The 13,816-nt window shown below is 35.0% G+C and overlaps 1 protein-coding gene across 2 annotated transcripts in view; it reads right to left on the reverse strand.

Annotated features, from left to right (window-relative positions):
* Positions 1–2,148: 2,148 nt before the first annotated feature.
* LOC136783512 (uncharacterized) overlaps positions 2,149–13,816 on the reverse strand; it is a 125,240-nt gene continuing 113,572 nt past the window's right edge. Inside the window, exons 2-8 of one of the 2 annotated variants that reach the window (XM_066743743.1) lie at positions 11,522–11,614; positions 4,338–4,707; positions 4,038–4,241; positions 3,807–3,952; positions 3,404–3,639; positions 3,164–3,332; positions 2,149–3,039 (exon numbers count right to left, since the gene is read on the reverse strand). In XM_066743743.1, coding sequence (XP_066599840.1) covers positions 2,840–3,039; positions 3,164–3,332; positions 3,404–3,639; positions 3,807–3,864 — 663 coding nt within the window. In that variant the 5' untranslated portion in view covers positions 3,865–3,952; positions 4,038–4,241; positions 4,338–4,707; positions 11,522–11,614 and the 3' untranslated portion in view covers positions 2,149–2,839. The remainder of the gene's footprint in view (positions 3,040–3,163; positions 3,333–3,403; positions 3,640–3,806; positions 3,953–4,037; positions 4,242–4,337; positions 4,708–11,521; positions 11,615–13,816) is intronic. The other variant, XM_066743751.1, reaches the window with a different exon arrangement.

The following is a 13,816-nucleotide window of genomic DNA, read 5'->3' on the forward strand; positions in this document are numbered from 1 at the left end:
TGATCGAGCTGTGGGTTCCATTTTAATCCTAATATTTTAACTGATTCAGATGTTGATGGAAAATCTAGTTTTTCAGAGTTCACGATGTCTGACGCATTTTTAAGTACCGTAGGATTATTTGACACCCATTTTCGGAGATGGAAACACCCTTCTTTTAAGACTTCCGATATATGAGTGATAATGAAAATAGCCTCTCCTCTATAGTATCAGCGCCCGTCAGAAGATCATCCACATAGAAATCATGGAAAATGATTTTGGAAATTGTAGGAAATCTGTCTCGACATTCATACCCCAGGCTGAAACAGCGACCTATCGAACAGGAAAGAGGCTGAGGCTGTACCGTAAGTTACTATGTTTAAGCTAAAAGTTTTTATAGGTTCATGAGAGTCAGAGCGCCAGAGAATGCGTTGAAGAGATCGCTGCTCCGGATCCACCAGGACTTGCCTGTACATTTTCTCTACGTCTGCTGAAATTATGTATAACTGTTTGCGAAACCTAATGAGAATGTCGAACAGGGTGGCTTGAATAACTGGTCCAACCATTTGAACGTCATTTAGGGAAACTCCTGACAAAGTAGGAGCGGAAGTATCGAAAACCACACGAATCTTATCTGATTTGAACACGCAATGATGTGGAAGATAGTAAGTAGGCTGAGAATTATCATTATTTGTTAAACTCATATAGCCGAGATGCTTATATTCCTCTAAAAAATCTGCATAGGCCCTCTGTATTTCCGGTTGACGGTTTAACCTTTTCTCAAGATATACAAATCGGCGTTCTGCTAATTGGCGAGAGTCACCTAGCTTGTCCACGTTGTTTCTTAACGGAATTCTAACTATAAACATGCCGTCCCTGTCCCGGCGAAACGTGTTTACAAATAAGCTTTCGCACTCACTTTCTTCCAAAGATAAAGGTTTGTGCTGGGACAGATGCTTTAATTGCCAAAATTTTTCAATTTTGTCATCTAATGTAGAATTGTTTAAATGAGGTTACATTTAACTGTTCCTACGTGAGCGATTGAGACAGGACCACCCACAACCCATCCGAGCTTAGTTTTTTGCAGTGTAAGCCCTTGCTGATTTAACGATACCTGTCCCACACATAACAAGCATCAGAACCATTCAGCACCTAGCAATAGATCGACTTTATTAGGTACGTTGAACGAAGGATCCGCAAGTTTCAAATTTATTGGTATCTCGGTTTTGGTTAAATTAATCGGCGATGAGGAATACGTTCGATTATCCTTGGAGCAATAAGGCAAGCTAACTTTGTCTTGAAAGAATTATGATGGGTTGATAGGTTCACCGTGCATTTACTTTTTATAACAAATTCAGAATCCTCATTCAAGGTTTCTATAGATATATTTACTGGGATTCTTTTTAATTGAAGGCTTTCACATACATCCTCGGAGGTAAAATTCGATTGTGAACAGGAATCGAAAACTAAACGAGCTCGCGCAGTACGTCCGCCCAAGTAGAAAATTGTTAAGGCTCCAACCCGGGTCAAGCCTGACATACCTTTGGTTAGGTCCGGCCCATGTCATGTTAACGGATCTGGTCCTAGTGTGAAATGTAACGCCTCATCGAAAAAGGCCCTGTGTACACTTCACAGTCTAGGCCCTGAGTAGGGAAACCTGATCTAGCATAAATCTTAAAACTTAAATTTGGCCCTAATTTAAAAAAACGGATTTGTGGTGCGGATCTAAATTCCTAGTCTAGCCCAACAGTCTCGCAAACCGACTTGGTCCTAACAGAAAATGTAACGCCTCAGCAAAAATGGCCCGTTTCAATTTCCCTCTGTAGGCCCTCATTAGGCTAAACTGATCTCAGTGAAATCTGAAGATTTGGATTTGGCCCTAATCGAAAAAATCGGATTATAAAATTCGAAAAAGGAGAAATTAACTATCATAATTCTTATTTTTACAGACTCCAATTTTCCATTTGTACCTTTATTAATAACCAATTGTTTCTTATTAAATAATTACAATGTATATATAATAATCTGAAAAATTCATCTTATATTTAGATATTTTATAATTCCTACGACTGGACGCGAACCTGGAACATTGATCCTTGCGTACCGCAACAGCCTGCTACCTTATCCATTCGGCTATCCTAGAATTTACGAATGTTGTCTTTAACCGTTTACTTAATTCTTATGGGGCTTACTAATTTTATTTTTTATTTATAATTACTATTGCTCCAAATGTAAACTATAATGTAAATAACAAAAAGTAAAATTCGAATGTATTTTATTAATGATTTTAATCATAAAGGGAACTAATTAACATTAGAATAGGTATTTTTATGTAAGGTGAAATTAATAGTTTGAATTAGAGCAGACTATTATAATACTAAGTATTCGTATAAGCAGATGATGTTAGATTTTCAAAATTGTGGATCTGTAAATAACTCTGCTTTGGCAAAAACATCTCATCGACAGAAATAAAGTTAGATATCTCCAGTCAGTTCATACGTGTACTAGATTTCAATTCTTCTCTTTCGAATCACTCACTATTTGAAATCATTATTTCATCCAGAATAAAACAATATCTGTTTCGAACACAATAAATAGGGGAAGCTAATGTACAAGCTTTATGTAATGTCTAAACGTGAGTTATATAGCACAAGTTCTATTAAATTTATTACACTAAATTATAATTAGATAGAATATATCATATATAATTTAATATAGCTTGGCAGGTCTCTGTATAACAAAAAATCTGTAGGCTCAGTATTTAAAATTTAATTGCAGAAAAAATTTATTTTATAATTATCTTATAAAAATATTTAAAAACCAACTTTTAAAATAAGTTTTTTTATGCACCTAATATTAAGAATTACAAATTATCAGTAATGTTATTTTTTGGTGTTGTGAAGTACATAGGACTTGAAGCTATCAAAGGCACTTGGTTTCTATGCTTGCGGTGACCATCCCAATCCTTTGCGTTGCTTATAACTGCACCTAGTGCTTCATAAAACTTTTTTTCTGTCACAGGAGAACTGTTTGGAATCTCATTGCACACTTTTTGTACAACACCTAAAAATTAAATTACATAGGTTATTATAACTAATAAATGTAATTACTTTTGACAGGAAAAATTAATTGTAAATGTGAGCTACTTTATAGACTAATTTACTACTTTAAACAAACAGATGGTTACTATAAAGTGTTTCGCAGAATGTTGTATTCTTCAATACCAATTTGCTAGAAACCTGTTTTACAGCGGTAAAGTTCATTATTAGGTCCCTATTAAAGAATTTTGCCAAAATTCTGCTTATAGACTTGGATAGTTTTTGTTTTGGCTTTATTAATGGCCACATCATTGAAATCTGCAATTAAGAAACATTACTGCAGATACAACATTTTATATACAGTCATTTTTACAGAGAAAGAAACTTACTATGTCCTTTCGAAGTGATTCCTTCTCTTTAAGTGTGCCATCAAATTGCAAGAAGCTTTCCAGTGACGAAAAAGGCAGAGTTAAATTATTTTCAATATTGTTTAATACAAGAGGATTGCAGCTTGATGTTTTCAACATGGTTATGTTATCTTGCATTGTTATTAATTCCCTGGTCATTGTTCCTAGCTGCGCCACCAATTGATCAAATCTTTTATTCAATAATTGCTCCAGTTTATCTTAAAAAGTATGATTATAATTAATAATCTTATTACAATATGCTTGCTTATAAATGCTGTATTTCAATTTATATATCACTATACCAACTGCGTAGAAAGTACATTTAAAATGAAATACTTTTTGATATAAGGAGAATAATATTATTAACAAATTTGCTGTTACGTACCAAATCTTTCATAAAAATGTTGGCTAATATTTTTTGCAGGCTCTAACTCTTGAAGCATTTACTTGAATTTAGACTTGAGCTTAAGCTGGACAAGCTATTATTGCATTCGTTGCTTCCTGAAAATAGCCTCTTTCTCTTTCTTGGAGCTTTGATTAAATTAAAAAGTACATTTATATTATCTACCTACATTGTAAAAAATTAAAATATACTACATGGATAAATAATACTTACAAGAATACGTATCCATCAAGTTGAATTTGCAGTCATTTAATATTCTTGACACATCAGCCATATTTTTATCCGAACCCTTTATACCACTCCTATGCAATTTTGTTTCGGACTGTTGTTTCTGAGTATTATTTTCAGAGTCTGTACTGAACACGTAGGGCTGCCTTTCTAATTTTTTTATTTTAATTTCAGCTGCTTCATAAGTACCTTAAAGTAAAGTGAACACATTTCAATAGTGTTTTTCAATAATAATTAATAACAAAATTTTATAAATTGTACAAAAATTTAATAATTGTAACTTACAGGCGTAACCTTTTATTTCCACTTGATATTTTTCCCACTCTTTCAATGGGCTTTTTAAATTTTTAATTGAATCCCTCAAAATTTAAAAATTTTTGTTGGTCACTTCTTTTGGAAATTTACAATATGGCGTATTTCTTTCAAACGTGATCCACGATAATGGCACAATATTAATGGATTTCTTCTCATTTTTTGAGGTACAGTTCACAAAAAGAATTAGGGCAAACCTACTTTCCATAATTAATGGATTTTCCTTAATAATTAACTGTTCAATATTCTTCACCAATGCGATTATTGCATTGTCCTCGTTCGTTAGTTGTTGTAGCACTGATGGAGAACTGCAGTGGCACGATAGGAATTGGGAGTGGTCAACCTTCAAAACGTTTAGAAACAAATGAGTCTCAACGGTGAAACCATAACATGACACAACCACAAGTCACTCTACTCCTGTTTGTTTTGAACTCTCCCCTGTTAGTTTTTTATTCCACAGTAATGTGTCTCTGTGTTTTTTGTTTTTTCTATCACACATACACATACATAGTTACAGTCAATAATACTAATGTTTCATTATAAATGTAATAGTGGCATTACATATACTTTTTACTTATCGTTTTTAATCATTTGTAATTTAACCATTTTATCAACAACAGCATCTAAAGAGAATTTAGCTTGTTTTTTATTTTGTGTTGTAACTTTCCATAAGTTTAAAAATTCGCAATTGCAGGGATAATTTAACGAAGCCCCTAATTTCCTCAAAATGTTGCCACTTATTGTAATGACTCCTTCTTTGGGGTTTATATAATTGGATGCTGTTATTTTTTTTATTTCTAAAATCTCATTATTTTTTAATAAAACTGTATTATTTGGTTCTTTTGTACTTAACGTAAATCCCTTGTAAATTATTTTTAAAATATTTCTTTCATGTATTTTCACAACTTTAAACGTGGGTCTTAAATTATTTATCCCTACCCACAAAGTTGTGTTCAATCTTCGGCAAACCTGAGCTAGAGGCTTGTTTCCACTTCTTAAGGTAGTAGTCTAGTTGTTTGGGTCGAAAAAATTTTTTTTTTTCATATTTCGATAGTATACCAACATGAGAATGTGGTGTATAAATTTTAAACTGATATTCAAAATATTAACAAAGATATAACATATATTCGAGAGCGCCGCATAATTGAACGCTGTAAGGTGCACGACAGCTACTAACGGTTATTCCTGACTATTATGACTCATTACCTTTATATTTCCTTGAAGTTTCGTATACCTTTTGATATACGAAAGAATATAACCAGATATACCCGCGTTTGACACGTATGAAGAGACCTAAAGCTTGTTGCACGCACCGGGGATCGACGATTAGTGTGAGGATGAAAGTTCTGTTAGCCAAACTTTAAACGCGTTTTTCTCGAAACCACGTTTTCTCGGTCGGCCCGAGGCATAACAGATTTTCTGTTGAACCGATCGGGCTGAAATTTTTACAGGTTATTCTACACATTTGTAATTTTGGCCGGAACTAGAATCATTTTTTTTCATCCATTATTTTTCAAGTTACAACCCAATTAACACTTAAAAATTGTACCTTTTTTTCGAAGTCCGCCATTTTGTTATTTTTCAACCAAATTAATTTTTTCTAGTTCCGGCCAGAATGACAATCCTATTGAACAATAATCCATTGCACTTTTATTTTCGATTACCCAAACTGGAGATACCTCACGGGCCAGCAGTACATATTATTTTTTTTCACCTACTTTGAACCCATATAATTTAAATAAAATATCGTAAAAATTAAAAAAATATATATATTTTTGTATAATTCAATATAGTGTTAATAACATATAAAATTTTCAGAGTTTTTGCACTTCATTTAGGTAGTCAAAAAAATTCCCGAAGAATACCTTGCAAAATCGGTCGATTTACTAGACTACTACCTTAAGAGTCGTTTCATTTTACCCAATTCATTTTCAAACGGAAAAGCTGTAAAATTGCTTAATGAGGCGTTTAGATGCTGACAATCGTCTGTTAGATGTATTAGGGAGTGTAGATTCATGACAGCACATTCTTTACCATATAGCATTACAGCAGTCGTTACAAACTTGACCAACATTGTGTTAGCTTGATCCTTTAATTTCAATGCAATTGAATTGGATGATAAAATTCTGCAAGCATTATGCAGTAGAAGAAAATTTTTTAGTAATTGTCTGAAAGACATTCCTTTAAAATTATAGGTCCACAGTACAACAAGAAAAACCGGAACTCTGTAGCGTTCCATTTTTGTATGTCTATGATATCTCTCATAGTTCTTTGAAATTCACAGGGTATCTGACCACGAATTGATAACAATATTTCTGAGAACCTTCCTTTATTTTGCTGGCTTATTTTTGCGATTGATTGGCTATTCAGCCAGTAATCTACTAGCAACTTTTTCATCACGCCTAAAAATGCTAAGTGCATGAAGTCTAATACAAAATGATTAATCATATCAATTGATTTAAGATTTAACAATGGAGATATTCCTGTATGGTACTGTTCATTTTTTTGCTCTACAAACGTTTGATGCGTTCTCTTAGCACAATCAGTCTCTAGGTAAACAGTTCGTCTGGATACTCTATTTCCTTTGACATCGCATCTTTCGCAAGCATAATATCCTCCTTGATTTTTTATAGCTTTTACAAAAGAGCGAGCAGGCCTATCGTAAATAAATGCTTTTATAGAAACGCTATATTTCTGCTCACCGATTAGTATTCCGTCAGTTCTCAGTTCGTTCATTTCTTCAACAAATGTTTCTAAATATTTGTGAATATTACTAGGCTTCTTTCTTCCTGAATAAATTCCTAAAGAAAATGGCGAATAAACTGCTTTTTCATTATAAATGCAGCCTAAAATAGGCCAAAATTCTTTAAACGAGGAATTAAACAGTGGAGTTCCATCAATATTAAACAACAATTCAATTTTATTATCAAAATGTAGTGTACTTGTTTCAACAACTTTCTTTAAATATTTTGTTATCCCAAAGTAAACAAATTCAGACGAATCATCAAACTTTTCAATTACATATTGCTGTTTATTGGTCAGTAAAAACGTTTTGGCACTTTTCGGTAGTTGCGGAAATGCTTTTCTTCTTAAAATGCATAGCAGATTATCCAGTTTGTTGTGGGGAATTTGAGATGAAGCAGCCTATTCTCGAAGTTTCTCAATATCGCCTTCATCATCGGCATCACTATTTTCATCGGTTTTATAATTCACTGGACCCTGCATTTCAGTTTCACTACTTTCACTAGAAATGAGTGAATTACTGTTTTTAGTGGCAGTTTCTTCAAAAGAATCATTATCCCAAGGCAAAGATACAGATTCGTCGAAAAATAAAGTAGCAGGATATTGTTGAACTTTTTCTTGAGTTTCCTTTCGAATTCTTTTACGAGCTCGGAAACGACGAACTCGTCATTGTGTGATTATGCGTTTAGGTGCACGATTATCACTCATTGTCATCTGCACTCCGAATGATCGTGCATACACAATATTTTTGTCAAGATATATACCTATACATAAACGAAAGGGAACGAGACAAAGTCGGGGCAAATCATATATGTTCATATAGAGGAATTGAAATTAGAGTCTGATAGGACTATACGGACTGGGGGCACACCAGATATTTGCTGTGTTTGCGCTCCGTTTAAAACATTAGGGCCTAGTTTGGTATTAGAAAAGGGTTATAAATACCAAATTTAATTAGTTAGGGCCAGACTGGATAATAATATGGTAGACCTCATTTGGGGTTGATAGTATTCTACGGATTCGATCCGCACCAGAATTTTCCTATACGACTGCGATCCGGCAGTAACTTTAGGCCCAGATCTGACTTCAATAAGGCTTTTCACATTGCATTTACGCTGCTAGGGCCAGACTGAGTCCCAATATAGTAAGCAATATCAGGAATCAATACATTTTTTCATACTAGGGCCATTTTAGAAATATCCTAATTAGGCTGTACTCCGGTAGAAAATTTCGGGTGCATAGCTGGTTTCCGGAAGACATTCTGATTTGACTACATATGTCTGAGCCAAACCACGCCCAAGTAGGGACTTTATAAATACGACATATCAATTCTTCTAGCCTAACCTGGCCCAAACCGAAATCAGGCATGCCCCAGTTAATTTCTACTTGGTTGGTAGGACCTTCTAATAGTACCATTGCAGTGGCCAACATGTTCTGGGTTATCATATTATTTGAGCAAAGGGAAACCGATGGGTTATTCTTTTCGTCAAAATGAATTAAAGTATTGTGTTTTTATTACACTTTTTGCACACCCCGCTTTTGCAACTGGACATTATGTGTCCCTTTCTTAGGCAATTTAGACACGCAACTAACTCTTTCAATTTTTTGGCACGCTCCTGGGGCGAAAGAGCTAGGAAATTCGCGCAATTTTAAATAAAATGCTCTTGTTTGCACAAAATACAAGATTTTGCCCTTTCTACGATTGCAAAGGCCTTTGTTTTGACTTGTTTCTTCTCTGAAGGATATACCGACTCTATTCTATTTGAAAATTCTAACGTACGCAAGAATTCTGCACGTGATATTAAGAAGCTAGTAAAATCGTTTAATTAAGGATCGTCTAACCGCACCTTTTCCAATTCCCAGCTGCGAGCCGTAGTCGCGTCAAGCTTAGCAGCCAAAATATAAATAAGGATAGAGTCCCACGAATTTGTTGACTCTTCTAAAGAGGTCAAAGCATGTAGATGCTTGGTTAACGTATCTAACAATTGTCGAATTTCTTCTGATGACTCTCGTTTCATTTGCTTTACGGTAAATATAGATTTTATGTGGTTGTGTATTAGCAGTTTCCTACAATTTTAACGGTTACACAAGGACTTCCAGGCGCATTGATAGTTCAACTCCGAAAATTCTAAGGACTTAATTGCCTCGCTTGCATTGCTGCCTAACGACGCCCTTAAATAGTGAATCTTTTCTATGTCGTTTATAGAATTATTGTTATAAATAAGAGATTGGTATGTGTCTTTATAGCCCAACCATTCCGATAAATCGCCATTGAATTTTGGTAATTCGATGGTGGGTAATTTAATGTTTGGCGCACGTAATGGCACCTCGTCAATAGTTACTTGTTCAGAAACAGGAGGAGACCGATTTTGATCATTGCAAACATTATTATTTGAATTTTGCTTTAACGGTAAACCTCGCAATAATAACTGTTTTGCCAACCGTACTATCTCGAAATATTGACCTTCAAACATTTCGCGATACTTTACGGTTTCCGCGGGATCATTAAAGAGCGAATCTATCGACTCCTGGATTTCGTCGTACTGTCCTAGAGTTTCTTTGGCTCTAGTCAACCTTAATACTAATTCACTTTGAATTTCGTCTTTCAGCTTCTCATTTGGATTTGGATTCGCCGCCAATGTGTTACTGATGAAATTTTTGAAAACTGTTAATTTGGCTTTAAGACAACGGTGTTTTTTGTTTAATGCTTCCATGTTAATCGCCACAGATAAAATTGTGCTTGATAAGAAGAGGATAAATAGCTAGGAGCCCACTTATCTTTTTTGGTGTGCCGTTTTTCTTGATTGGATCAAAGACGAAGAGGCGCTTCCAAGCTGCTTTTGCTATCACTATCCGGCTCGAAGGACCAACAATTTTGAAAATGTCGTTTTTGGATGTGGAAGGTTGGAGGTGATGCACGTCTCCTTTTGCCTTCTCTTTCCAATATTCGTGCAGGATTTCTCCGGTTAGGAATCTTTAATCAGGAGTCTTCAGTATATAGCTTTATTTTGTCTTGCTACAGTACTCCAGGCTAGCTTATTAACGTCTAACCAATTTTGCTCAGTGCCGTGAAACATTGCGGACACATAAGCCTGGAGGGGGAAACTATACACTATGTGTACTTACAATAGTTTGTGTCAAGGGACGGAGAACATGCTCCAACAGTTATTATTGTTCTTTAATTTTGTAAATCGTCCTTTTGTTCTTTCTCTAATTTCTCTGCTTGAATGTTTTTATTTATTTTTATCTATATTTTGTAGATTATGGCAGAAAAAGATCAAGCCACACACCAACGTAAACGAGGGAAAATTTACGAGTGAACTACACAGCGCTAGTCGACTCAATTACAACGCAATTTAAAATCATTTTAACAAAACCACATGATTTGAACAAGTTAAGCCCGTTAAAAGCAATTAATTAATTATCTTAAATCATTATTAATAATATATAAAAATTTTACACGTGTTTTAAAAATAATATTTTTTACATCGCATTGACTTCAGAGTCTCTATAGAACCTTCTTAAACGACATTGTGAATCTATTAAAAAAATTTTAGGTTACTTTAATAAACTAAAAGTAATGTATAATAAATTTAAAAACAATTTTTTAGCATTTTATTATGATACACTGGGAACATCCTTGAAGGAATTAATTAATTAAAAAGAGTAATATGTAATAGAAAGAATTAAATAATAATAACTACTATTTAGTTATTGCGTGTGATTGAAAGACTTTATTAATTTTTATGGTTCTCCTTAAATGTACAGGATTTTACACGATCCAAAATTTGAGGTGTTTATCATTTGGGAATCGGGTTTGAACACGATTAGTCCCTACTGCCCTCACGTTATACATTCTTGTAGCGAGAGAAAATAAAAGAGCATTGCGGTTTAACTCTTTTGAAACTATTTTTTTTAATTTCTGCGAGTTCAATAGTTTTTATAGTCAGTAACTGATTTACAAGTATTTTTATTGAGAATTTCGAAAAAATTAGTTTTTCTTTTTGAAGAAACAAAAAAATACTAGTACATACTTGTACCAGCCATTTTTAAATAATGGAACTAATATGTACCACCCGCCCTAACACGAGGAACTTATATTTACCGGTAAACTTGAGAATTGGTACACAAATGAACCAGTAGTTTTTACTTGCAAAATTTCTTGAATGCATTTCTTGAGGTAGGGAGGGGGGGGGGGGATTGTTTTGGTTGCATGTAGACGGCGAGTTAGTCTAAGTTTGTACCGCTTTAAATTAAAAAATCAGCGAACATTATTTGAGAAAATTATGCTGGTACATATGGTTATCTGTAGGCTCGAAAGGTTTAAAAGATCCAATGAAATAGTTGCAAAACCTAGGGACTTTCCACATTTTGAATACTTCCTCCTATAAATTCAATAATGATTCAGCACTTACCAGATCTTCTGCGCGAGCTCCAAAGTACAGGAGGATGCGCGGACGCACCGGGACTTCCTCCGGGGGCAGCCAGCTTGTCTGCGTTTTGTGAACCTGCAAAAAGAAGAGAGCCAAATGAAAAAAGATATTTGGCTCAGCTGCTGGATGGGAATATTAAATAATAAGAGAGTCGAGCAAGAGAAAGGATCGATGGAGGGGGGAAGAACGTGCGACGTTGCACAATCTGTTGTTTTTGACTTACTAGCAGGGTCAATTTTCGTTCCGTGGCCGGATTGCTAATCACCGGATAGATATAGATAACGGTTAATGGAACAGAAAACAGAAGCCAAGTGCACGATAATCAATCAGTTCCAGCGAGTACCGAGTATCGATTACCGTCCACCAATTCCAAGAACAGTGATTAAGGATCAGAGCGTGGATTAATAATCACACGTTCGGATCAAGCAGATTCAACAGCGCTTTGGCTGTGTGCAGGATTCCATCAACTGGCAAGCTGGTAAAAATCACCTCCGATGTCCCAATAAATTCATCAATCGCCTCCTCTTGATTGCTTCTATTTTTAGCTGGAATTTTATTTAACGCAAAGTCTGTAATTATAAGTGTAATTGCAACGAGTCCACTGCCGCGTTGAATATATGTCATGCACGCTTGTAATCCGATATACGCATAATCGCGTGGCGGGACAGCAAAATTGTGCCAGGGTCGTCATCGAATAAACTTTTATACATACTTGTTTTCCTATTTTCGGAGAAAATTCTAATTTCTACGCTTCCTAGATCTCGTTAGTATGCAGAGGGTATACGATTTGATCGACAAACATGCCGATTCGTGCTTTTGAATAAAATAAATAATGGTATCAAGTTCTAAGCAGATTTTGGTCAATCGCATCAAGGCCAACCACAACCATCTGCGTCACTCGACGCTTGCTAGAATTAATTTTCTCACAGATCCTCCCGTCCACCCTCGTTCCGACGTTCAGGAAGAAGACACGAACCACGTTGTCCGGAATTACTCCTTACGTTAATAAAGAAATCATAAAATAGCTGATAGGTGGGTTGATAAGATTGGCTTCTACCCATCGCTCGCCATATCGGAATTTCTAGCTGGACCAATCAGGCGTTTAGGAGGATCTTCAAGTTTTTAAAGAAAGTACGCGTGGTCCTATTATCTATATTTAAGACTGGTGATATTTCCTGTTTTATCAAGTATTTATATTTAATATAACGTAAGTAGCTTTGTATTTCATGGACCAACCATCATAGGCAAAATTGCCAGAAATTGCTCTTTTACAGTCAATTTGAACGAAAATACAATCAAGTTTCACAAGCATCTACACGGAATACGTGATTGTGTTTTAATTGTAAAATAGTAATTTCTAGGAATTCTGGGAGAAAAACATTTATTAAACAAAAATGTTACGAGCAATTCGCAATGTATAAGAAGACACAGTTGTACAGTGACTGCACCATGCGTTATCCTTTTCACGTTTTTTCACTTTAAATCCTTTATAATTCCACGCCCTTTATCCTTGCCCTATATTTGCATGATACCAACACAATGCATACTATATATATACACACTACATAATATTAGGAAAACCTTGACTGTCCTTATTTTTTACACACATACGTAGAGAGAGATTTAAAAGAAAAATTATATTGTCCTTATAGTTAAATTTCGGAAGAGCATAGTATTTGGATAGTTGTCGAGGGAGATACCTTATGCGTTATTATGCGGCATTTGCACGCACTCGCTGTCTGTCACTTTATCACTACGATAGCGTAACGGGAAACACGTACGGGATATATAGAGGCTCGTATTACATGATGTTGTATTCGATCTCGTAAACCATGGACACAATCGCAGTAACACCGGTGGTCCTTTCTTCATGGCCCCTACAATAGAATAAAAGATGGTGGTCTGATACGTTATTCTATCAAGTTACACAGACAGCAACTTATCAGAACGGTGTCTTGTGCTCAAAGCGAGTATCGTAATCCGCGAGAGAACAATAAGATATCGACCTACTCGCACAATTAGTATACCGCTGACGACTAACTAGCTCGAAAAAATACATGTTATTGCTTTTCTCCTTCAATCGTTCCTTCAACTATAGATCATTTTCACGAGGAATGATCCACGTGTCATCCTCTATACACTATTCAATTTATTTGTCATTTATCCTGTAGAGGATCCGACATTTTACTGCACAAAGTTGATATTTTTTTAGGTAAAACTTATTCAAGTATGTATCTAATTAGGTTAGTATATATAGATGGTAAGTTTGGTACTGAC

This window comes from Prorops nasuta, unplaced genomic scaffold (assembly GCF_024137725.1).
Source record: "Prorops nasuta isolate Cenicafe-Biocafe unplaced genomic scaffold, Cenicafe_Pnas_1.2 PNAS00002, whole genome shotgun sequence".
Classification (NCBI taxonomy): Eukaryota; Metazoa; Arthropoda; class Insecta; order Hymenoptera; family Bethylidae; genus Prorops; species Prorops nasuta.